The sequence below is a fragment of the Stomoxys calcitrans genome, chromosome 1 (assembly GCF_963082655.1).
Source record: "Stomoxys calcitrans chromosome 1, idStoCalc2.1, whole genome shotgun sequence".
In the NCBI taxonomy this organism is placed as follows: Eukaryota; Metazoa; Arthropoda; class Insecta; order Diptera; family Muscidae; genus Stomoxys; species Stomoxys calcitrans.
The window spans coordinates 151,565,357-151,591,459 of record NC_081552.1 but is presented as its reverse complement, the minus strand read 5'-3'; the positions used below and the strand labels follow the sequence as shown (position 1 = coordinate 151,591,459).

The window sequence follows — 26,103 nt, the reverse complement described above, 5'->3', positions numbered from 1 at the left end:
CCCCGCAAACCATGTGCAGGCTTATGGATAGGGTGATACCGGCATCTCTCAGAGCTGAGGTTTTGGTCTACCTGGACGATCTTCTAGTGGTATCTCCCACATTTGATCGGCATCTAGAGGTACTCAAGGAAGTGGCTAAGTGTCTTCGTAATGCTGGACTTACAATAAACGTAGGAAAAAGCAAATTTTGTATGACAGAAGTCCGATATTTAGGCCATGTAGTTGGGGACGGGACCATTCGTACCGATCCAGGAAAAATTTCGGCCATTACTGAATTCCCGGCACCGAGATCGGTTAAACAAGTCCGACGATTTCTAGGTATGTCAGGGTGGTACAGAAAGTTCATCAGGAATTACGCTGCTGTTTCTAGTCCCTTAACTGATTTGTTAAAGACTAATCGAAAATTCGTATGGACCGAGGAGGCCCAAAAATCCTTTGAAGATTTGAAATCCATTCTTAGCTCAGCCCCTGTTTTGCACAGTCCTGATTTTTCACAGCCGTTTTTTATACACTGTGATGCCAGCAAAACAGGAATAGGAGGGGTCTTGGTGCAAAAGAATGCGGAGGGCGATGAGTTTCCTGTGGCGTTTATGTCTAAGAAACTTAACCAAGCCCAACGTAACTATAGTGTCACTGAACAAGAATGCTTGGCAGCAATGCTTTGCATTAAAAAGTTCCGAGCTTATGTCGAGGGACATGAGTTCACGGTGATTACTGATCACGCCTCTCTTAAATGGCTCATGTCCCAAACTGACTTAAGCACGCGGCTAGCTAGATGGGCCTTGAAGCTTCAAGGATACCGGTTTAAAATTGAGCATAGAAAAGGGTCGCAGAATATAGTTCCTGATGCGCTTTCGCGTACGAATACCGATGACTTGTCCGAAATATGCGGTCTGTCCGAGATGAGAAATGAACGCGGGGTTTTTGTTGATTTAAAATCTGAACATTTTTCCTCTGACGACTACAAGGACTTATTGAGAAGGGTTGAAGATAATATCGATTCCACTCCCGACTTGAAGATTATCGATGGTTATTTATACAGACGAACGGAACACGCCGTTGGAGAACAGCTTGCTGATGACATGATTTGGAAGCTATGGATTCCTAAAAGTATGGTTCCAGAGGTATTGCAGAAACATCATGATGACCCCTTGTCTTCGCATTGTGGGATTAATAAAACATTGGAAAGAATTCGCAGATACTATTTCTGGCCTAACTTAGTTTGGGATGTTAAGAATTATGTTAACTCGTGTGAAGTTTGTAAGAGTACAAAGCACCCTAATGTTGTTATGAGGCCACCCATGGGTGACACTGGTTCATCCCATAGATTCTTTCAGCGCTTATATGTTGATTTCATAGGACCTTACCCTCGATCCAGTTCAGGGAATATTGGAATTTTTATTGTCCTTGATCATTTTTCAAAGTTTTGTTTTCTCCGCCCGGTTAAAAAGTTTACAGCTGATGCTGTTATTAAGTATATGGAAGAAGATTTGTTTCACACATTTGGTGTACCAGAGAGCGTTATCTCGGATAATGGAACGCAGTTCAAAGCAAAGAAATTTAATGATCTTTTGAATTTTTATAAGATTTCTCATATTTATACCGCAGTTCATTCGCCACAGGCTAATGCCTCTGAACGGGTGAACCGATCCGTCATTTCTGCTATTAAAGCATATGTAAAACCCGATCAAAAAAATTGGGATGAAAAACTAAGCCACATTGCGTGTGCTTTGCGTTCGACAGTACATACTGCCATTGGGACTTCCCCTTATTTTATGGTTTTTGGTCAAAATATGGTGACTAATGGTTCTATTTACCAACTGCTAAGAAAACTGAATGCTTTAGAGGATAGGGCGATACAATTTAACAGATCGGACACCTTTGATGTTGTTAGATCTAAAGCTGCTAATGTGATGAGAGTGCAACATGATCGTAATGAAAGACAATACAACCTACGTTCGCGTGAAGTGTCATATAATGTCGGTCAAGAGGTGTACAGGCGAAATTTTAGCCAAAGCAGTTTTGAAAAAGGATACAATGCTAAACTTGCACCTACGTTTATTAAATGCAGGGTTCGTCGTAGAATTGGTACTTGTTATTATGAACTTGAAGATCTTCAAGGCAAGTTGGTTGGTACATATCATGCAAAAGATATGAGGCAATAGATTACATCTCCATGCGGTATCAGACTTAATCTCCAATGTGTCCATTAAGCCTGATTTTGGCGGGGGGTATTTGTAGTGGCGCATGTCGATGTACCCAATATGAATATATTTCTTGGAATTGGCCCGCCTGATAATAGATATGGACATTCCTGTTTTTTTTCCAACCCCAACGCGAGTTAACATACAATGTGGATGCTAGAGTATTTTTGTTGTTGTGATTGCTTGTCTCATGTTTTTCCCTTATTGGAACATATTTGGAGCTTTGCCTATGCTGTTTTTCTTCTTCTTCTTCCTTGTAGCACTGTTACAGTTGGATTCACTTACATTGACCGCTGTTGATGATTCAAAGCTTAGTGTGTTCATGTGTTATAATCACTTAGCTAACAGAGACGCATCATAGGCGGTAGCCTAGGGGAAGCGTTACAGCCTACGAACCGGTGAGCGTGAGTTCGAATACCGGCAGCAGTGTTTCTTTATACATTTATATTTTTTATTTATTTATTTTTTTTTTGTTTGTTTCATTTCATTTGTTTTCTTTTTTTTGATCATTTGATCACATCAAAGTTCAAATGAGTTGTTTAATTTTTTTTTTCTTTTGGTTTTCTTTTTTTTTTGACAACTATTGGATAAGGTGGAAAATGGTTGTGGTTGTTAACATCCACACATATAAGTCCGACCAAATCATAGGTTTAGAGCACTTTGTCTCCATATTGAAAAGTTGCTATAATTTCCCCTTAGCCATAGTGGTGAATGTTAGCTTCTTTTCTATGTTCTTTGTAGCTTTTCTTTCGCATTGGAGTTCCCATACACTCACAAATGGATTATTATTGTATTTGTGGCATGTATGTAAAAGAAGACATTTTTGGTTTTGAGAATTTTAATTTGTGGTAGTAATTCAGCAATTTGCCCCATTGTTTAGGTCAAGGCTACAAAAGGTGGTAGCAGACTGATTTGAGAGCCATTTTGCTCCAACCTTGCAACCGTGTGCACCCAAAAGTTTAAGTTTTTGTGTCGTAAAGGACTTGAGATTCTTTAAAAGTGTAAAAGCGTTATCCTTGCTTTAGTAAAAAAGGGATTAAATTTTTTTTTTTTGTTGGTGGCAGTTCTCCTCAATTTTTATTTTTTTATTGTCCTGCAGAATCGATGTTTATTTATAAAATCGCGGGTAAATAATTGTTGCAAGTGTTGGTTTCCTGCATTTTCTTTTTGCTGAGGGTTTTATCCCCAAAGCTGGAGTGTTGGTCCCCTGTGATCATTTAACTCCTGGATTAATACATTTGGATTCCCCCTTTCCCTGTGCTCATATGGATTTCTCTGTTTCTGCTGTGCAGATTTGGCTGCCTGAGAGAGTCTAACAAAAGTCTTTTCATTTTTTTTGATCAGTGGATTCTGGTGTTTTAAATGGATCGTTTGTCTTGGTTTCAAGTACAAGAAAAAAAAGAGCCGTCGGGATTGGTGCAACTCATTTAGTTTTTGTTTTTCGGGAATCGAAACAAACGCGTTTTGGTTGAAAAATCACTCTCGAAAAGGAAAAAAAACTCTTGCGTGCTAATTCTTAGGTTTTGTAACTTGCTAAAAAAAAGACCTTAAAAAAATAATTATTTTTCCGTATTTTTGCCCATGTAATTTGCCTCAAGTGTTATATAGTTTAATTTTTGCTCATTTGTAAGGCAGAGATGGAGAACCGAATCGGAAGTGAAACAAAAAGTTAATGCCTAATTGAGAGTTTTTTTTTTTGGTAAAAGTAGTTTGGCAATCCAATGTTTTAGAAAAAGGCGAATATAAAAAAAACCGATAGAGTGAATCGTATCAAATGTTAAAGACTATATTGAAAGAAGTGATTTTTTGTGTATGCCGCGTATTTTGTTAAAAACTTGCAATTGGCTGGAGTTTGCTGGTTTGTTTTAATAACCCCTCACCCCTCGAAAGGCCTTTCAACGTGGGAGCTCCAACAAAAACCAAGTAAGTGCAAACTGTTATACTACCACTGAGCAAAGCCAAACAGATTTATTTTTTTTCGGAGAGTGAGAGAGATGCCGTTACCTCTCTCAGGTAATTTTTGTCAAATTAAATAATTTTTTTCTTTTAAATTAATTTAAAAATGTTTTAAATCTTCCCCCATAATTTTTAAATTGGAATTTTTGCAAGTTGGCAACTTTCAGATGATCTGTTTGTGTTGGTTCAGTTAAATATCCTGCATATACATATATATCTGATTCTGTGCTGGTGGATATGTCAATGCTAAAGTGTTAACATGCTATTGGAACCTCTGTTAACTATGTTGATTCGCTGTTAACAAGACTCTCAGAAAATGTTCTTGGGTCTGAAAAGCACTGCTTCGATTGAAATAGCTTTGATACATTTTTTTTTGCAATATTTTTTATATGAATGTACGTTTTGTGCCTTTTGATCATTGACATATGTAGCCCAGTATGCCTATAAAATATTGTTTTTACATTTGATACCATTTTTATTGAAATTTGGCTGCATATTAGTCAAAACTTCGCGATTTAAAATTAGTTTTTCGTTTTATACAACCGAGTGGGTTGTGTTGATGTATGTGTGATTAGAGGAAAAAAATGAAGTAAGGGAAAAAAGGGGTCAATGCACTCACAGCTGTTTTACTTTAACAGAAGTACAAATGGAAATACACTCACACAGCTACATATCATTTTTTTCATAATGAGCCTTTTAAATGAAGTTTGTTTCACAGCCGATTTAGTTTTTTTTTCTGCCGTGCTATGAATTCAAATAAACTCGCCTATTGATTCTTATTTGATATATTATTTAAATATTTTTTTTCATGCCGTGTTTTTTTTTTTTTAACCCTTCTTGTTAAGTTTTGAGATTTAATTTAAATGATTAGTTTTTTTTAGAGTTATGAAAATAATTTTAGTAAATTAAAGGATCAATTTAGATATACAAAAAAAATTGGTTGTTAGCCTTGACTTTAATATTTCTTTTATTATATTGTTTTTGTCTGTTTTTAAAGTATGATGTGATTCATCTCTATAGTGAGCGACCGGATTTGATAATGAACTTTTTCTTAATAAATTTAATGAATTTGTTAAATATGGAGTAAGCCCAAACCTTTGAGTTTGATTTGTAGGGTCGGTAAAGGAAGGTAGGGTAAATATTATGGGTTTACCAACCAAGAAGCGATTTCTTTGGATGCTTTTGGTAAACAGGAAGGGAGGGCATGCTGTGCAGCTTACACCTTAGCACAGCCGATCGAATGATGTCGGAAATAGATCCTCTGGTGTTGTGACCCCCTTATACTTTGTGTATTTGTCTATTCTATCTGACTTTCTTTTGTTTTGGTTTTGCTATCATTCGTGCACGCATTAACATTAAAGCTGGTAGTTGGTAAAATTAAACGATGAACATTGGCAAGATCCCCCCCATCCGACGAGCAATAAGGCCGGTGAAATATGCGTGCCATGCCGTTTTGTTTCATCTATAGACATTTATGTGGAGTTTTGCTCAGACTAGACCCTTGCACACTACACACTTTCGTAATTGGCCGTGCTATGATACCCTTTTCAGTCGTGATATCCACAATACGAACTCGACCATCAGATCCTGGATGTACCTTTGAGATTCTACCTAGACGCCAGCAATTGGGAGGTAAGTTCTCATCCTTGACCACAACCAACATATTCTCTGCCAAGTTTTCGGTTGGTCTTTTCCATTTATGACGCTTGTGCAATTCCTTTAGGTATTCCCCTTTCCAACGGATGCAGAAATGTTGGTGTATTGCCTTCAATCGTTGCCATCGATTGACGAGGGAAATTGGAGCTTCGGAAATCTTCGGATCTAGTGGTGTCAAAATCGGAGCACCAATTAAGAAATGCCCTGGAGTTAGAGCAGAAAAGTCCGACGACTCTTGTGAAATCGAACATAGTGGACGGGAGTTCAAACAAGCCTCTATCTTTGAGAGCAATGTCTGAAATTCTTCAAACGTGTGTTTAAAGTTAGCTGCTACCTTCCGAAAATGAGTTTTGAAGCTCTTTACTCCCGCTTCCCAGAGCCCACCCATGTGTGGGGCTCCAGGTGGAATAAAGTGCCACTCTATCTTTTGGTGCGCATAGTTGGACTCTATAGATTGTTTGGAACTCTGCAAGAAATTCTTAGCAAGGACCTTCGATGCACCCACAAAGTTGGTGCCATTATCGGAATGAAGGTGAAGTGGACATCCTCGGCGCGAGACAAATCTGCTGAATGCAGCCAGAAACGTGTTTGTGGAGAGGTCGGATGTCGCCTCCAAATGTATTGCCTTTGTGGCAAAACAAATAAATATACACGCATACCCCTTCGATATGCGGCAGAATCGACCGGAATAGCTCTTTATTTCAAATGGTCCTGCGAAATCCAACCCGGTGTGGGTGAAGGGCCGAGAAAGGTCCACCCTTTCAGGAGGTAAAGCGGACATTATTTGCTGTTGGCACTTGTGCTTGTACAAAACACAAGGTTTACATCTGTTCAAAGTTGTCTTGATCAAATTCTTGACCTTTATGATCCAGAATTGTGTCCGAATCAACCGCAGTACCAGTTGATTACCACCATGAACAGAAATCGAGTGGATAAATTGTACCAATAGACGCGAAAGTTGGCAGTTATAAGGCAGGATAATAGGATGTTTCTCATTGTAGGATAACCCAGGGGCTGAGGTTAGCCTACCACAAATCCTCATGATACCATCGGCATCAAGAAACGGATTTAAACTCAGTATGGAACTAGCAGAGGCAATTGTTTTTCTCGCCGAGAGAGCTAGATATTCGTTCGGAAAGTGCGCCTTCTGGGTGATGGATATGAGGCGGTCTTGAATCATCACGACCTCTGTAGTGGTCACATTATGAGACTCCCTTCTGTAAGCGTTTCTAAATTTGGGATGCGTGCTATAGAAAAATCTAAAAACATAGGCAATTACACGTATTGCCCTGGGGAGGGATGAAAATCTCTCGAGAATGTCCTCGTAATTGCTAAAATAGGAGAAATGAACTTTAATACTTTTTCTCTCAATTTCGATTGAATCTGGCTGGATGTCTTCAAGTCTCGGCCAATTCTCCTCAGAATCGCCCAACCAATTAGGACCATGCCACCACAAGTCATTTCCCGAGAGATCTTGTGGGTAAGCCCCACGACTGGCGAGATCAGCTGGGTTCTGCTCCGATCTGACGTGGTGCCAATTAGGTGGACTTATGACTTGGGTAATCTTGGATACTCTGTTCGCGACGAAAGTGGACCAGAAACAAGGGGGCTTGGCCAACCATGATAAGACAATGGTTGAATCTGTCCAACAGAATATTGAGAACTTCTGCACACGTAACTGCGGTATCAGATGGTCTATCATCTCGGCCAGTAATGTAGCACCACAAAGTTCCAGCCGAGGGATTGAAAGGGTCTTAAGTGGCGCAACCTTTGTCTTGCACGAGACCAAATGAACGAAAGTAGACTGTTTCCTTTTAACACGAATGTAAAGGGCGGCCGCGTATGCTTTCTCAGATGCATCGCTGAAACCGTGGAACTGGACCTCGCAGTCTGTCGTATAATTGAACCACCTTGGTACAGCAATTGAATTAATAGATGGATAGAAAGACTGGAATGATTTCCAGCTGGATAACGACTGTACCGAAATCTCCTCATCCCATTTTGTACCTTCTACCCAAATTGTTTGCATAATCAATTTGGCGATAACTATACATGGAGCAAGCCAACCAGCAGGGTCAAAAAGCCTAGATATTTGGGATAAAACCTCCCTCTTCGTATATGAACAGTGTCCAGGAAATGGAAGCGCAGTAAAGAAAAACGAGTCGGACGATGCATTCCAACGAATGCCCAAGGTTTTGGCCGTACTTCGGTCATCAAATTCTAAAAAATCCTCGAAAAGCAACTGTTCCGTTGGAACGCCAGAGAGAATCTCTTTGGAATTCGATGTCCATTTTCGCATCGCAAAACCGGCGGAACCCAGTGCCTGAATTAACTGCCCCCTAGCATCAATTGCAGCTGGTATAGAATGTGCGCCCACCAAGGCGTCATCCACATACATTGAGTTCCGAAGAATCTCGTAAGCCAGCGGATACGTCCCCCGAACATCATCGGCCAATTGCAGGAGGGTCCGAATGGCCAGGAAAGGAGCACAATTTACTCCAAAAGTAACCGTACTTAGTTCGTAGTCTTGAACTTTTCCGTTTGGATCCTGTCGAAAGAGAATGCGCTGAAATGCCCTATGTTCAGGATTTACCAAGATTTGTCGGTACATCTTGGTAATGTCCCCATTGAATACGTAACGAAACAATCTCCAGTTCAAAATAAGTACTACAAGATCCTGTTGCAGCACAGGACCGGTATGTAAAACGTCGTTGAGACTCTTCCCGTTGGAAGCGCGAGAGGAAGCATTAAAAACAACCCGCACCTTCGTGGTCGTGCTGTCCGGTTTCACCACCGCATGGTGTGGAAGGTAGTAATGTGATGAAAGACCGGGACTTATCGGATCGGAAACTTTCGTCATATGACCTAAGGATTCGTACTCCGTAAGTACCTTGTCATATTCGTCCTTGAACTGCGGCGTTCGAAGAAGACGTGCCTCATTTCGAAAGAACTGTACCAAAGCTGCATTTCTGGAATGGCCGATATCACTACCCGCCAGAAAATCCTCCTTGAACGGGAGGGATACAATATATCTGCCATTCTTATCCCTTGTGGTGGTGGCGGAATATAGTTCCTCACAAAACCTATCAGACGCGGAAAGGAACGTCTTCCTGGGAAGGTCTTCCACCTCCCAGAAACGAGAAATAGCAGCATCGAGGGATAACTCACAGAAATAGGATACAACCCTGGAACATGAAGTATTCCTCTCACATGGAATAGGACCTGTAAGGATCCAACCGAAAACAGTTTCCTGTGCCAGTAGTGATCCACAGATTTCTCTCTTAATACCCGATCGCATAATCATAGGAAGCAAATCCGCTCCTATCAAAAGATCAATCGTCGCTTTCTCATAAAACCGGGGATCGGCCAACGGAATACTTGGAATGTCGGCAAGCAAGTTCATACCAATGGTTCTTGATGGAAGGCTTCCAGAGAGATGTGGAACTACAAGGGCACTAACCGAAACTTCGAAATCATCATCACTATGCGAAGCTAGGAGGAAGGAGCATTCCTTCTGGACGGAAGCCGAAGTAGAATTATTCAAACCATAAATACAGGCAGCAGTCCGCTTAAATGGAAGCCTAAGCGTGTTAAACAGTTTTTCGGAGATAAATGTTCCCTCCGAACCAGAATCCACCAACGCTCTAGCCAGATATGCTAACCCATTGTGGCGTATTTTCACCAAAGCAGTGCCTAATAAAACTCCCTTGGACTGGGCAGCAAAACAAGACTGTACTATTTCACCCTCTGAACTAGTGGACTGTATGGCAATAGAGGAGGGGGTAGAATGCGAGGGCGAGGGCGTACAGCTTATGGAAGAATTGGAATTTGGGCTGGGTAGGCTCTGGGGAACCTGTTCCCGATGGAGTAGGGTATTATGTCGTTTGGAACATTGGAAACAAGAGAACTTGCTGGTACAATTTCTCACACTATGCACCTTCGAAAAACAGTTAAGGCATAAGTCGAATCTCTTGATCTCCGTCAATCTCTGTTGCGGGGTCATGGTCAAAAACTTGGGACATTTGCGGATCACATGGACCTCTGTAGGGCATAGTCGACACTTGGAATCTGTCACCCTAGTTTGAAATGCTTTAAGACCTTTATTCACAGATCTGGGGTTTGTCTTCTCGGCAGAAGAATCGGGCGCAGGGTCCGTCCTGCGCATCTCGGAGACGGATTCTAAGGTTCTGTGACGGTTCGTTAGGAAAGCATCTAGTGAACACCATTTTGGAATGACCGTCTTGTCGTCTAGTGTCTGCTCCCATAGAGTCAATGTGGTATCAGGCAGACGACTAGAGCAAATGAATATAAAAATTGGGTCCCAACTTTCGACGTCAATTCCGTAAAGTTTAAGCATGGAAATGCATGCATTTATATCCCTCTGGAGTGTCTTAAGTGACTGAGCTGATTCGGATTGAGTGGAGGCAATGGCGAACAAAGACTTCAATTGATTATTCACTAAGACCCTCTTGTTCTCGTAACGTGAACAAAGGCTCTTCCATGCCACAATGAAGTTTTCGTTGGTCAATGGAACTTTCCCAACAATGTCATTCGGTTCACCCTTAGTCCTTTGGTTCAAATGGAACAATTTTTCAACGGAACTAAGTCGAGGATTTTCTATGCACACCGCTGTAAACATATCCCGAAATGTGGGCCAAGAGCGGTAGTCCCCACTGAAAACCGGGATTTCACAGGGTGGCAGCTTAAAGCCCTGAGGCTGGCTCGGAACGGATGGAGCCGTTGGCACAGGCAATTTTTGCAGCATTTCCCCTAACTGCTCCACGCATCGGCAATAAGTAGCAAACGCGCTCTTGAACTTGGACTTCACAGTCTCTAGTACCGAAGCCCTTTCATCATCTCCCTTATTATCCTCCTCATCTGGCGATTCCTGCTCGATGTCGGAAAGACACTGCTCGTAGGCAGGCTTAAGTCGATCCCATATATCCCTTACCTCTTCCTTGTGAGTTTCTATAACAAAACTCGATGACAATGGGTTCTGTTTATCATTTAAATTGGCCTCAAATTCGACCAACATGTCCGAAAGACGGATAAACTTTTCCAAAGACATCGTGGAAAAACGTCCGCAATTCGACAGGAAATTGGGGAAAAACGAAAATAATTTCAAAGAAAAGATGAAAACAAACCAAAATCAACCAGTAATCTCCAGATATGGAAAATCAGGGAGACGATACACAAAAGCTAAAGGAATTTTCCTATTATAGAGCACAATATGGAAAAGAAATGTCAGTTAAACATGTAAGAGTACACCATATTCCCTTCTGAATCTATGGTGCTACATGCAACATGTAGTTGGCAGATATGGATAGGCATAAAAGGGTACTCATGCAATTCTAGAACCATATACACAGAAGTCCATCAACTTTTACTCTGTTAGTAAGCACAGATAATAATAAAGAAACTTGCAAACCAGCAATAACCAGAAAACTATCCATAAGATGTATCAATACGGAGGCCAATGCATTCACACATCAGTGACGTCACGAAACAGCTGTTCACTGATGTGTTCTATCAAAGTTCATTGAACCTTAGATTTCCAAATACATGGAAGTGTTTTGGAAGCACCTCGGTAAGAGAGAAGAGAGCCTTCGAGCGCAGTAGTGGACACAGCAAAAACACTCAAGAGGTGGAGAGAGCAAATCTCCCGGCTTAATAATGATAATGCACCAGTGATGGAACTTTCTGCGACGGTTGTTAAAAGTGTACGCGTGGGTACGGAATGTACATAACAAGTACAACAATTATTTAAAAATATAAACAAAACTGCATCTGCTCTTACATCAGTAACGAGCTATAACCACCTTGTTCTCCTTTTAAATATGGAATATATGTTAAAATATATTAAAAAGAAGCCATTTGTGATATTATTAACCAAACGAGAGGTAAGCCTCGTACTCCAAATTGTACACCAATGCGCGAATGCCAGCACTAGCTGACTCAACAAAACCAGCTAGGTGATAAACAATGAGTGATAAAAAAATACGAGTAATTTTCGATCTAAAACTGGGAGAAACTAAGAGAATGTGACTGAGACCCCAACATGTGGAGCCAATGTTGTTGGTGAAACTTGGAGTTGCGCTGCCAAGTGGGTGGGACCTTTGGTAGAGGCTACTCCGTATTGTTTGTATAGTGGAGATCTTTGGGAGCGGCTCTCAGAGGGATATTGGAATGGAACAAATGTAATACTGAAATGGAAGTTATGAAGCGAAATATCTATGGAGCGAAAAATATAAAAACAACATGGGCTGAAAAATAAGCTGCGTTGACATACATATAACAGCGCTCGCTATTAATGACTAGTAATAGTGGCTGCTGTCGCATAACATGTTACAATGGATAAAGAGTTTATTCGGTGGGCCACTGGTGTGACATAGGGCAAACCGAATATCAAACCACGATGTATGGCTTTGTCTCTATTTAAACATGTTTACAATGGGACTCACCAAATATAATGGCCTTTAACAGCAGCATTAAAATCTTCACGTTTACTAGTGCCTGGTATTCTGTGGCATGTACCATCAAATTGCAGTTTTTCTTGTGGTAATAATTTCCAATATTTTCTCCAAAGGTACATCCATCCGATATATTAATATAATTATTTTCGGCAAATTAAATTCTCCAACGCATGCTTTATTTAATTTAAAATGTACGACATTTTTTCCAACAAAATCTATTGGTTTTGATACACGTGTTTTTTTTTTATAAAAAAAAACTAATTTCTTCAAATCTTCCGCTACTTAGTTAAGAACCAAACTCATTGAATAGCACTTGTTTTGCGAATCACTAGGAATGTCTAGAAATAATGTAAACCAACCTGTTTTCCTTGGCGCGTTGCTTAACTGGAACAGTGGAATAGAAATCTCAGAGTGCGGCTCTCCCAAATGGTTGAATCTGGTTCGAAATGGACCAAAATGATGATGTGAATTGGGAACCAATCAGAACAACACCTATGGATGCGAGAGGGGGAACGGGGAGCGTCTCGTGAGCCAAGAGTTGAGTGGGTTGATGTGAAGTCTGCAATACTTCACGTCTCGAGGAGAGTTATTGGAGGTTGTGTTCCAGGTAGAGGAGTGGAAAGATAACCAAATAAAGTACACACAAGAATTAGGGTGGTTGGATAGCTTCGACTTTATTTCTTTGGAATGATCTTACCAGTTCGGCGGATGAAGTTAAAAAGAGGCAGAAGTCTTAAGACTACGCGCGGAAGTCATAATTTTGACATGGCTTATGTTGCGGCGAAATGGCATTGTTAAACTTTGACATAACTTGACGAAGTGATTAATATCTTTTTTAAGTAATTGGGGATTTCTAATATTTTCTATAGGAGTTCAATTAAGCGGGCAAATTGTAGGGTTTCTCAAGCATTTCGCGTGAACAGTTAATTTATTTATATTTTTATACATTCAAAAGAGAGCCTGCTTTGAGACCACCACTGCTCTCGCACAGCCTAACGGTTTGCTCAATTGATCAACCCAACTGGTCCACGAAGCCACAGTGGTGATTCTAATTAGACAAGCAACAACAAAAGAGTAAAAGACCCACTTACATGTGGTTTGGATCCCACGATGAAAGGCCTTTCTGCAGGGGAGGGCAGAGTGGCAGACAAGGCAACTTGCACTTTCCAACATTGGTGTTGTTATATTTAAAATATATATTTACTTGTTTGTTTATATTGTCTCTTTTATGTGAATTGTTGTTGTAGTCTTTGGGCTAATGTTTTGAAATCAATTGTTTTTGTAATATTGTTACACTTTTGTTTTTATACCCTCCACCATAGGATGGCGGTATACTAATTTCGTCATTCTGTTCGTAACTACTCGAAATATTCGTCTGAGACCCCATACAGTATATATATTCTTGATCGTCGTGACATTTTATGTCGATCTAGCCATGTCCGTCCGTCCGTTTGTCTGTCGAAAGCACGCTAACTTTCGAAGAAGTAAAACTAGCCGCTTTAAATTTTGCACAAATACTTCTAGTGTAGGGCAGTTGGGATTGTAAATGGGCCATATCGGTCCATGTTTTGATATAGCTGCCATATAAACCGTTCTTGGGTCTTGACTTCTTCAGCATCTAGAGGGCTCAATTCTTATCTGATTGGAATGAAATTTTGCACGACGTGATTTCCAACAACTGTGTCTAGTATGGTTGAAATCAGTCCATAACCTGATATAGCTGCCATATAAACCGATCTTGGATCTTGACTTCTTGAGCATCTAGAGGGCGCAGTTCTTATTCAATTGGAATGAAATTTTGCACGACGTGTTTCGATGTGACTTCCAACAACTGTGCCAAGTATGGTTCAAATCGGTCTATAACCTGATAAAGCTGCCATATAAACAGTTCTGGGATCTTGACTTCTTGAGCCTCTAGAGGTCACAATTATTATCCGATTTGCCTGAAATTTTGTTCGAAGGATCATCTCATGACCATTTGAACAACCAAAAATGACCATTTCAAACATTTATTTATTTCATAAAGTAATTATTAGCACAATAACGAATTAATATAAAGGGAATAGGTTAAAATCGAACGATACATACGCACAATTTACATGTGGTTTAAGCATACAAAGCAGAAATAAACGTTTAAAAAATTACAAGTTTTCCTTTTTTTCTACACGCCTTTTAGGTTTCTTTTTCTCTTTTTTTAATAATCGCCATTTAGGGGTCACAAAAAGGATTTTTACGCAATAAATAGCACTATGAAGTGGGGCACTTTTCGCTGTAATTATAGCCAGATTAACACAATTCTTCGGGCTGCATAGCACATTATGGCGACCCCCTCCACTCCCTTGGCCACGGACACAACGCAGGGAGTAACAACGATTCAAATCCACGACGATAACTGATAGACTGATGTGCTTTACGTAAAAGCGAAATAATGGCACTCCCAATAGATCAGGGTATTCGTCCGTCACAGGAGAGCAATCAATTTGATCAAAGAGAAGATGAAGTTGAGATATGAAGCAAACAGACAACCGCTCGTTAAAATTGGGTATTGTTTTATATGGTCTTTTCGTTTTTCAATTAAAGTTAAGAGAAAAGAAACAACAATGAATTTTCCTTTGCTTGTATCCTGTTAATATATGCGGCAATCGTAAAGCACCATAAATGATTAGATAGGCCGGAAATAATTAAAAGGTCAATGAGAGTTTGGTCTATGAATTTCTCCAAAATTTGACTTAAAAAAAATTATATGCTATTCTTACGCATGACTTTTACAAAAAAAAAAAATAGCGAAAAACATACTAAAATGTTTCCATCTTCCGATAAAAGGGTATAGAAGCAAACACACAACTTTTAAAATAAATGCGAGAAACTGATTCTCAAAAAATTAATTTTCACGAATTTTTAAGAGTTTGAAGAAACTTTTTCACTTGTTGAACACTTGTCAGAAATGAGAAAGATGACCCCTTGAGCAGACCCTTTTCTACCCTCGCTAAGACTTTAAATTTCCCTAACTCTTACCAAAGTTTACAAAAAAAAAGAAATGGTCCAACATACACTAATGCAGAACAGCTCAATATGTCGCGGAGAAAGGGAGATATCATCATAACCTACGGCACAAAGACTCAACAGCATAAAATTGAAATAACAGAGTTTAAATGTAATGTGCGAAATTACAGATATAATTTAGGGAGCCTTTTGCCAAAATAAAGTCACCAATACTACAATACAAAGAGTTTGAACCGGAAAAAGGAAATCATGAAGACAAACACAAGTGCCACTACAGAATCCTGAGTAAACATATGCAAGTCATATGTTTTGCGCCCTGAAACGCGTTCAAAGTTAAGAGTTGGTTAACTTGTTCCGTCAGATGCGTGCGTGTATAGCTGTATAGCTTTTCATACGCAATGCTGCCAAACTCCATATAATGGCTGGCACTTTGTTCGTTTTTCGCAACATTTTTTCGTGATTACTTTTTTTAGATAATACATTTTGAAGGAAAAGACTTGCTGATTTCATTCAGTAGGACATTCTCTCATTACTTATGAAAGAATCTTCATAAAAGCATTATGTTTTCATTGAGATTTTTGTAGTGTTTCAAAAAAGTAACCGTGAAAAATGTGTGTCTTCAACTGTGGAAAACGAATACAGTACCAGCCTTAAAAAAAAACTTCGGCAAAACATTGGCTAAATATAGGCCGAAAGTAGTACTTTGCTTAAAGTGAGGAAAATGGCAAAACTTGACACCATTGCCGGCATACTTTTTGTATGTTTTGTTGGTTTCAATGTTTTGTTTTTCTTTATTAATTTGCGAAAAAATAAATTAAATAGAGAAAACAATAAGTGCAGACAAAAACGTGTTTTGGTATGGACACAGAAACATATGATAGCTGTCAAATTCCGTTAGCGGAACAATTAAAAATTTCCGCAAATATTCCGAAAGCAGAATGAATACCAACCCCAACTCACACAATACAAACCAACATATTTCAATGTTTACTGATATACACGCGTAAGTACGCATAAGTGCTGCGCGAGGAATTTGACTCCACCTTTAACGATACGTTTGAACATTTTGTGACTGATGGGTAAATATGGCATCACTCTTTTTCTTTGGTCTGTTTTGTTTAACATCTTTAATCAATAAGCACAACTAGTACTTTATTTTGGGAATCAAGCAGAATGGCTCGACGGGTGCAGGATATACCCATTAGACCTCGTTACGGTTTACCAGATGGGCCAGAGGGCGATGAAGGTACTTCCGAAACGACAAGAACCCGCAAAGCATCAAATTCCGATGTATCATCATACAAGGAGATTCCATTTTTGGCCCAGTATGCCGGGCCAGTACCAGATAGCGTATTGAATGACTTGACACCGACAGCTCCCATTCCATCGCGAGATGAAAGTGTTGAGGATGAGGAGGACGAGGATGAGAACTCCAAAAGTAGTTCTTGCGATAACAGCAATAAAACACCAAAACGACCCCAAAGCCTTCTAAGTGATGCTATCCCATACGAGTTAGAAGGTACAGAAAATTCTGAAGGCCAAATGCGGCACTTTGTTGCTGAAAATCTGGAAGAGAAATTGAGACTAGCTAGTCCTCAAGCTAGTGAGGGTAAGAAATTTACCATTGAATCTGGAGACTAAATGATTAGGATATTTTTGATTTGTCTTTCAGATCAATTTGATTTTCCCCCAACAACATCTCATCAGAGTACACCATGTGCAGCAACTGGGGAAGTAATTAGCGGTAGTGGCATGACAAGCCAATTTTTCCAAACGCCCATCATTCCACAAATTGATGCCAACGTTCTTAATGATATAGAAATCGAAGCCCAATATTTGGCTGCTTCGGTAGATAATCTTACTGAAAATTTGTGCAATTTATTGCATTCCATATCGTCCATAACTGCCGACAATGTTGAAGTTCATAAAAATGCTGTGAATAAATTAACCGACAGCATGGACGCCAATATAAAATGCATGTACACAATTATGGCGAAAACAGAGGAAATTTCAAAATCGATGCAACCCACAGAACAACTTGGAGTGCGAATGTAAGAAAGTTATATATGATCGTCTGCAAAAAACGAATTTCTTTTTTGTTTTCAGCCGTGAAATCAAGCGCTTGGTAGATATGCTTGACAGCACCGTATAGAAACAGGCGAACGATCAACCATATGTTGCTCCCCTGTGTCCGTTGGTTTAATAATGGTGGCATCAACAGTACTGGGACAAATGTCTTGTCGATATGTCGCTGTAGATATATATTTATATATCAAGTTCCGTGATCTTGTTGTAGTAAATAATTTATTTATTAAAGTTCGTTTGTGTTAGCTATATCTTTTCTACTTTCGCTTTTACAATACGCAAGGCATCTACAGGACGATCGTTTTTGTCGGTCTCAGCCATTCCAATGCGTTTCACCACCTGCATTCCTGTGTACACTCTGCCGAATATGGCATGTTTTCCATCCAACCACTGGGTGGGAGCTAAAGTTATGAAAAATTGTGAACCGTTTGTGTCGGGACCAGAATTGGCCATCGATAGAATGCCAGCCCCCGTGTGCTTTAAATCCGGATGTATTTCATCGGCAAATTCTCCACCATATATTGACGAACCACCGCGTCCAGTGCCTGTGGGATCGCCACCTTGTATCATGAAGTCTTTGATAATACGGTGAAACAGAACATTATTGTAATATCCACGTCTAGCGAGCTCTGCGAAATTTCGGCATGTATTTGGAGCATGTTTCCAATATAGCTCGACGGTTATCTCGCCCATTCTAAAGAAATCAAATTTTTAGTGGAACTCAATTTACTTGACATTGGGGATAAACTTACGTGGTTTCTAACGTTACAAAGTTTGGTTGCCAGGTTTTATCTGGAATACCTGATATATTTGCCAGAGAATTGCCTGTTGTAGCCAACATTTTTTTGCCCCTACAAAAAATTAAACCAAATATTCACAAGTAAACAAAAAGAACATCTGGCGGTATACATTTCTATTACTGACAGTTGTGTTTTAGATGAAGCGACTCTTCGCTCTCTGGTGTCCCATCCAATTGAAACTTAAGGGGGCTTCACAGTAGACGATGCCTAGGCTTTTCGTAGGCGAAGGTGGCTTGGCTAAAATCTTGATCGGCGGCTTGTGTTCTGAGCCGATTTAAACATTCAAAACGGCGGCTTTATAAATTCGAGTCCAAAACCCAACTAAAGAGTCAAGAGCCAGTCACAAGATATATTCATTTACAGGTAGTGGCAGTTGCCCAACAACAAAATATTGAGTGCATTATCTGTCAAAATTAGTGCAACTCTGATGTTGTGTATGTCACTAGTTCGCGCCATGGTTTTTAACTATTAAACACACACACACAGATAGTGCACTTCGCGAGAAAAAAATGTACTCAGCTGTTTACGGTACACTACCTGGTAATTATGTCATGCCCAGTCATAAAAAATCACTAGCGGCGAAACCATATAGGAGACGCGGATACTGGAATCAAATTTGTAGGGACGAAAGAGAAACAGCGAGACTGATGGTAAAGATGATATTGAACTATTACAGTTTTTACCAGGATTCACTGAATAAGGTTAAGCCAAGCGATCAGCCGATATACTTTTTTTTTAATATTTGGCAGTACTTGGCATTGAGGATGTCAACTTGTTCTCTTTTTACATTCATTCTTTGTTTACGTTTTCTCCTATATGATGACATTTTCAATCGTCAGATTTGACATCCTTAATGATGTTTATGGGGCCTATCCACTTTGTGTTTTTGCATGTGACCTAACCTTCTATTAGTTAATCCTGAGTTTTTACACTTTTTAATTGATTCGCAGTACACGAAAATGCATTTAAAATGCATTAAAATTTTATCACATGCAAAATATTGTATATGCTAATTAACATACAAACATCTGCAATGTAGGTTTTTTCATGTTAGGTAACCATATTTTTCTTAAGATTTTCTGAAAATTGTTGGCAATGTAACGAAATTTTGTAAAAATGTGGCAATATTTCCAAAGAGAAATGTGCTGAGGGAAAAGAAAATTGAGAAAAAAATGGATAGATTCTATTTCAGCGTCATGATGCTAGACCCTGACTCTAGCCGCGGTGGTTTTTTGCTTTCCCATATAAAATGCATGTAAAACAACTTGACGCTGATTCTTGACGCTTTGATTGGTTTAAGACTGTTACCATTTTTACAGGTTGTTGTTGTAGCTACATTTTCATGTAGAAGTGGTGATCCTCATCAAGCTCCTGTATGTGAATAAGCTCGTTCCGGTCCAAAGGACCGATCGCCACAGGAATAGGGTGGCCATTGGTTATTTAAAGACGCCAATAACTCACCTTGTCATATCGAGCATCATAGGCACTCAGTATTTGTGAGAGACTCTCCGCTCGATACCGTTGATTGTCCGCGACTGCCGTTGCAGCTACTCCGTATGGAGCTTCCCACGTGAGCTTCTCGTCATAACGAAGAATACCACACAGATTGGAGCTCAAAGTTCCGACCTGCGTGATGCTCATAGTTATCCTGTATATTTGCGGATGCAATAGAAATGTCTGGTAAACTGCTCCATCTCCCCGTAATTCTGGTGGAGGCACCCTCATTCACCGTGCAAAACGTGGATCTTTCAATCGACTCTGCCAAAGCTTTACCCCGCTGATCGTAACCTAGGGATAATTGCCATGAAGTGTGATGCGCATCAAAGTCTCTAGAACCAGACGATTGTGGCCCAGTATTTTCGGCTTGTAAGCTTGGCTACAACTACCAACCGGCGGTATGTACACGTTGTATAACTCTTTCTCGGCAGTACGGACTTGATTGCTATCCCCATACACTCCATGTTGGGGTCACTAGAGCCAGACGCAGGCAAGATAGGTCTATACTGCACGGGATGGTGTATTACGAAGGCCAAAAAGGAGTAAAGAGCGTGAAAAAGAAGAAGAGTGGGTTTCTGCTTAGTCTTACCAATAAAGTAAAAACTCACGTTAAAGACACAACCTGTTCGATGTATTCCAATTGGAATCACATTGAGGGTTGCAACATTTTCGGGTTTTTCTGTTTTGATTCGGCATTTGTTCGAATCAAAATTCTTTTGCTTTGAAGTTGGAATAAAATGAAAAACAAAATATCGAAAGCAATTCAAACATGTTGTGTCTTTAACTTTTATCACTGGCCATTCCGAATTTCGGTCAAATGCCAACTCTTCTCCTTTTTCACCCTTTTTGGTGTTTATTCTTCTGCAAATTTTTACTGCAAAAGTACGCGAACAGACCTAGTGTTTTGCTTGTAAATAGTGCTTTCTTGGGGTAAAAATGAATACGAGAAGCAGATTTCACTGAACATCTACAATTAAGCTGAGTATTCTGTTCAAAAAAAAAACGTCGGCGAAACGCTAGAGGAAAATAGATGAATAAGTATTACTCTGTTTATAGTGAGGACAATAGCAAAAAGAAATTTTAGTGGCAACGCTTGACATCATTGTCGGCATCATTTTAGTTTTATTGTTTTTAAAGTTTCGTTTTTTCTTTTTATTTTATTTATTTGCGAAAGAAAAATAATAAAACCATAAGTGCAAATAAAAAAAACGTCTTTTGGTAAGAAAATAGAAATAAAACATAACTGTCAATTTCCGCTCGCGGAACAATTAAATATTTCCGCGACTATTCCGGAGGCAGAACAGAATACCAACCCTTGGTCAATCCCATGGCAGCCGGTTGTACGTACCGGATTGACCCGATGGACTTCTTCATAGGCAAGGGCTGCCGACTCAGTGTATAACTCACTGCTACAACAACAACCAACCCTTAGTGACACAACATTTTATGAAAAATTCTACAGGTGGACGAACTTTATTTAATACCAACCTTTTCAATGGAAGTTTAGGTGAGGTGGAATTAAAAAAAAAACAAATATTGCAACATTCATCCACCAATAGAGATCTATATCCACCATCTGGCAACATTTCGCATTTATATCCTTCGGCACCATGGTTGACGGCCATAATGGCAATTTTATTTAACTCGGCTCAGTAATACTTTTTCTACAATCTGCAATCCAACTGTATTCCACAATGATACAATTATGCCTTGTGCTTATCTTTCGTGAGAGAGTACAAAGTAGAGTCTTTCTGTCGCCGTTAAAATCAACGTACACAGGGTTGATAAATAGAATTGTTGCAATGGTACGAAATTTAATGGAATGGTACTCTCTAATAATTCTCAAAATGTGGTTGATTTTTGCAGAACATAACGCAAAAATTCTTTACATTTTGAAATAGAAAACTTTATTAACTTTAATGCTATGTAACCTCTTGATCAAATTAAGCTGAAGGTGAAAAAGGAAATGACCTAAAGAACTTTTTTCAAAAAGTTTAATTTTGCTGGGCACTCTTTTGACGATTCCAAAGTATTCCCTGTACAATTACTTTTCTCAGGTACGGCCATTCCTCCATTTTCCACAATTCGTAAATAAATGAGTACTGAACGATTAGAGGGGACACTTTTATATGCGATAAATGTATGTGAAAAAGTACTTAGTGCCAAAAGAATCATGTTTATCATCCCTGCTCTCAGCCAGTGTCAACATTTCTTTGGCTGTCTTCGTTTAGTCGTGCGTGAGGAATGTCTGAGAGTCGGGAAGTGTGATTTCGCTTTTTTGTTTTCTTGGGTATAAAAATGGATTTGAATTTTGATGCAATTCATTATTCGCAGTAATTTAGAAAACATTGATTACTTTATTTAATAACAAGTGATTTGGTGAAAGAATTTGGCATTTATTTGTTTAAAGTCTAAAGAGCCATTGAAAGAAATGTTCCTGAAGTGATTCGCCCTCCGTATCTCAGAAGGGACAAAAAACGATTGAATGGATGTGTGAGTGCGTGTGTAACACAGAATAAAGAAAAAAGCTTAATGTTAAAAAATATACAAATATGACGTATGGATGGATGGATCCGTTGTTTTGTCTCGAATTATTTGCAATATATGGAATTACTATTGGAATAGAGTAAAATAAATTGGCAATTTAACGAATGTTGAGAAATTCGCAGTTTCAAAGTGCAACTGCCTTGTGTTGTTGCTCCCAGTATACCCATCGTATATACTGTATGGGAGCTTGTGTGTCGATGTTTTTGTTTTGTGTCTTTAACAACTTCGACGTTTTTCGTGTTTCCCACTTCTAGGGGATACCTTGTGCGACGGTGATATGTCTAAACGAAAGTGTGGTGAATGACGTAAATGCGCTGATTAGAATTGAATTTGTGGCCGGGAGAAATCAATTTCCAAATTATCCCACATTCCCAAAGCCGAATGTTTACAATTTGCAATTAGAGTTGGTATTGTTGTTGCTCTTTTGTGTAAGCACGTGAAATGTCATTGAAAAGAGAAACGTAAAAATAGTGTGCACCAGGGTGGGTATTTTAAAACCATCCCCCCAAATTTGTTACTGCCCTTCGTTTTGCAAATGCGTCGGTGGTCAAGTCAATAGAGTTCGGCGTCTCCGGTGTCATTTACGTGCAAAGTTGTAAAAATATTACACACAAAAAAACATCGAAAGAAATGTGTGTGTGTGTGTTTGTGAGAGAGAACGGTTGTGCAAAGTAACAGACAAAACGTAAAACATAGAGGGCGAACGATAAAGAGCACACGCGAACAGAACGGACAAAGCAAAACGAAATAAAAACACCATCGAATGTGTCAGTCTGCATAACTTGACATTAAACACAACAGCAGACCGTCGTCAGTCAACCTGTGAGTGATTTTACTCTCGTTAATGTGCACCTCCCCATTAACCTCTCCATAGGTTACTCTCCAAGTAGTGTGGCATGTTCTATAAAATATACGCACAGAATTAAGGCTGTATTGACTCTATCTACCAATTCGTCAGTCATTGGGTTACCTCTTTCATATGCTGCCGCGGTTGTGCGTTCAGAATTATGTTTCACATTTAATTATGGTAAGTTTTGTTTGCCTCGTTCTCTTTGTTGTTTACATTCATTCCAGTCACGTTTAATGCCGTTTATCAGGCCTAGTCCGCTCATTACCTAATTGTTCGTTTGTTTTTTCTTTTTGTCTTTGCGCTTCGATTTGTGCACGGTGTCACATTTCTGTATGAGGCGGCAATGGTCAAGCCATGGCCCTCCAATCCATGCTTCTCTCTGTGTGGGTGTGTGTGTATGATTAAATGTGCGAGCCTTCACCTTCCGGTTGAGAATACATCCATACCAGTCTTCAGCAGCCCTCTATGGCGGAATTGTGTTTGATAACATAATTTTTAAAGTTTCCACAACAAGAAGTGCCGGATTGACTGGGGCGGGCTGGTCGGTCGTTGTCTTGCTACTTCGTTGCAGCAGCGAAGCAGCTTTTGTAACTCAACAATCGCAATGGGCAACGGCTTTTGGTCTGTTTGTTATTTGTTTCCATCTTCTGCGCTTTTGTTTACATTTTCTGTTGTTTTCTTTGCTTTGTGGTGGCTTCGAATGCAGCACGAACACTGAAGCGGATGGACGGACACCCACGTAAAAACATAAAACAAATAAAAAAAAAAATAAAACTCGTTTGTCAGCTTTTCTCTGCCTCTATGGCCGTTCGCTTCAAGCCAATGTTGTTGGCATCGTTCTCGCCTTTGATCACAGAAAACTAATCCAAAAGGTGATTCTTCAAGTTAGGAAGTTCCTGGAAATATTGTAGTAGTACTTCTTTGTGGCAATTGCATAGAAACTTGAGGTAGATATCCATGTAGAATGAATTATTTTCAAAGCAAGAGCTTCTGAAAAAAATATTAAACAAATTTTTTTGAAAATGGTGGCATGAGATATTTGCTGACTACTGTAGTTTTGACTTAGCACTCATTTTGTGGCAGCAATGGTATTTCGCACCTATTTTGAATGTGTGGCAGTTATCCGATTCGCCTACCTACCACAAAGCTGGCTCCTAAGTACAATTTTCGGTCACATCTTTTTTTTTATCTTCTGATCCCATTATCGTACAATCGTGCGCATATGATAAGATCTCGATGCCGTCTGGAGGGTTGAGGGTGGAATAGAGAATAGGTAGAGGTTAAACAGTACCGGAGATATCACCACGCCTTGGGAAGCTCCCTGTTTCATTCTACGGGGTCTCGACTTCAAAATTCCACAAATGACTAACGACCACACAGAGGTTGGACGTGTTGGTGATTTTCTCAAATAGTTTAGCATGGCTGAGAGTTTCCAGTGCCACGAGGGCCGCACTATCACATGACTTGGGCTGATTGAAGCCACGGCAAATGTGTGCGGCGATGGCATGCAAAGCAGTGGTTGGGCTATGCAGTCTTCCAAATCCATGCTGATGCTCAGCGAATGGAAATTCTACAACGAGGCTCGGGAGCAGTAGTCCTTCAAGCGTCTTGGCTAATGATGAGAGAAGGGAGAACGATTTTCACGACTCCCTTTTGACAGGTTGGGGACTGCTATAAGATACTCGACTGTCCATAGACTTGGAGACCACGGATAAGCATAAATGGCTCTCCTCCTAGCCTTGTCTCTCTCGGGATGCTCAATAAATTGGCGGTTGAACAACCTGGCGGATCTCTTCGGTTCTGTCACAGTTATATCGCCAAAAGTGACTGAGGTCCTGTCACCCTTGTTTCCGGGGTTCGAGAGTCAGTTAAGAGTAGACCACAGCTTGCCAAAACCGGTACCAAGGTTATATTGTCTCAAGTGTTTCAGCCACGTATTCCGCTTATGTTCGTTGACTACCCTCTTAATTTCGAGATTCAGCTCGCTGATTCTGGGGTTTGTGCAATGAATCCTGTTGTTGTGGCCACATTTTCATGCAGAGGTGGCAATTCTCGTCAAGCTCCTGTATGTGAGCAAGCACGTTCCGGTCCAAAGGACCGATCGCCGCGGGAACAAGGTGGCCGTTGGTTATTTAAATTCCGCCATAGATGGCTCTGGAAATCAGGAGGTGCAATGGAAATGTCCGTACAAGACGTGCAAAACGTGGAGCCCTCAATCTGATCTTTCAAAGCATATGGTCATTATCTAGGAAAGGTTGGGTTAGGTTGGAAAGAGGGTGCAGATATTAATCCGCCCAATGCCACTATGGACATATACCTAAGCCAGTAATTGGCTTGTTGTGCGCTCTAAAAACTGTAAAGTAACCTCTAAAAAGAAAATTTTATGTTAGGATTTCCGTGCTACTTACAAAATCCTTAGTTGTTTTTAATACCACTCCCCTAAGTTGGTTCATGTCTGATATTGTGTCTCCACCTAAGTACCGGTATCTGTTGGACGCGAAAGCCGGGCAATGGCAAAGGAACTGCTCCAACTTCTCTTCATCTTCCCCGCAGCCCTACACATGCTATCACTTGCCGCACCGATTTTACATAAGTGAGCTCGTAGTCCTATGTGTCCCGTTATGATACCAATAGCTATACTGACCTCCTTCTTGCTTCCTTTCAGTAATAGCCTCGTATTCTCACGATCTGGATCCCCGCTATAGGATTTTCTCCATCCTACCGACCGTTTCGCTGTTCCACAATGTTGCATGCGCATTCGTCACCCACTCCCTTAACTCGGACTGCGTCGACCCGAAAGGCTTCGGGTTAACCAAGTTTATTGACGGCAGTGCTCTGGCCTTCACCGCCAAATCGTCTGTCCTTTCATTTCCCCTTACTCCGTTATGGCCTGGCACCCAAACAATGCGGATTTTATCATCCTCAGAGAAGTCGTTAATCTCCTTCTTACACTGCAAGACTGTTTGTGACCTTACCCTCCTGGTTGGTATTGCCCTTATGGCAATTTTACTGTCCGTAAAGTTGTTCACACT

General features: G+C 40.1%; 4 protein-coding genes across 7 annotated transcripts in view; 2 read left to right on the top strand and 2 right to left on the bottom strand.

Moving 5' to 3' along the window:
• Positions 1 to 2,405: 2,405 nt before the first annotated feature.
• Positions 2,406 to 10,884, bottom strand: LOC131997136 (uncharacterized). The gene is made up of 2 exons (XM_059367534.1): positions 7,727 to 10,884; positions 2,406 to 2,514 (listed from the first exon to the last, which is right to left on the bottom strand). The coding sequence occupies exons 1-2, from the start codon at positions 10,882 to 10,884 to the stop codon at positions 2,406 to 2,408; spliced, it is 3,267 nt and encodes a 1,088-aa protein (XP_059223517.1).
• A 5,525-nt stretch (positions 10,885 to 16,409) lies between these two features.
• LOC106084003 (BLOC-1-related complex subunit 6) lies at positions 16,410 to 17,628 on the top strand. The gene is made up of 3 exons (XM_013247382.2): positions 16,410 to 16,901; positions 16,965 to 17,343; positions 17,399 to 17,628. The coding sequence occupies exons 1-3, from the start codon at positions 16,466 to 16,468 to the stop codon at positions 17,442 to 17,444; spliced, it is 861 nt and encodes a 286-aa protein (XP_013102836.2). The 5' UTR covers positions 16,410 to 16,465; the 3' UTR covers positions 17,445 to 17,628.
• LOC106084004 (peptidyl-prolyl cis-trans isomerase-like 1) lies at positions 17,580 to 18,285 on the bottom strand. Its single transcript, XM_013247383.2, has 2 exons — positions 18,130 to 18,285; positions 17,580 to 18,071 (listed from the first exon to the last, which is right to left on the bottom strand). Exons 1-2 carry the CDS (start codon positions 18,216 to 18,218, stop codon positions 17,624 to 17,626), a joined length of 537 nt encoding a protein of 178 aa, XP_013102837.1. The 5' UTR covers positions 18,219 to 18,285; the 3' UTR covers positions 17,580 to 17,623.
• A 3,619-nt stretch (positions 18,286 to 21,904) lies between these two features.
• Positions 21,905 to 26,103, top strand: part of LOC106084006 (bifunctional heparan sulfate N-deacetylase/N-sulfotransferase) — a 575,726-nt gene continuing 571,527 nt past the window's right edge. Inside the window, exons 1-2 of one of the 4 annotated variants that reach the window (XM_013247393.2) lie at positions 21,905 to 22,053; positions 22,476 to 23,248. The gene's annotated coding sequence lies outside the window, so the exon portion shown is untranslated. Of the gene's footprint in view, positions 23,249 to 26,103 lie in introns of all 4 variants that reach the window. The other 3 variants (XM_013247392.2, XM_013247395.2, XM_059361288.1) reach the window with 3 other exon arrangements.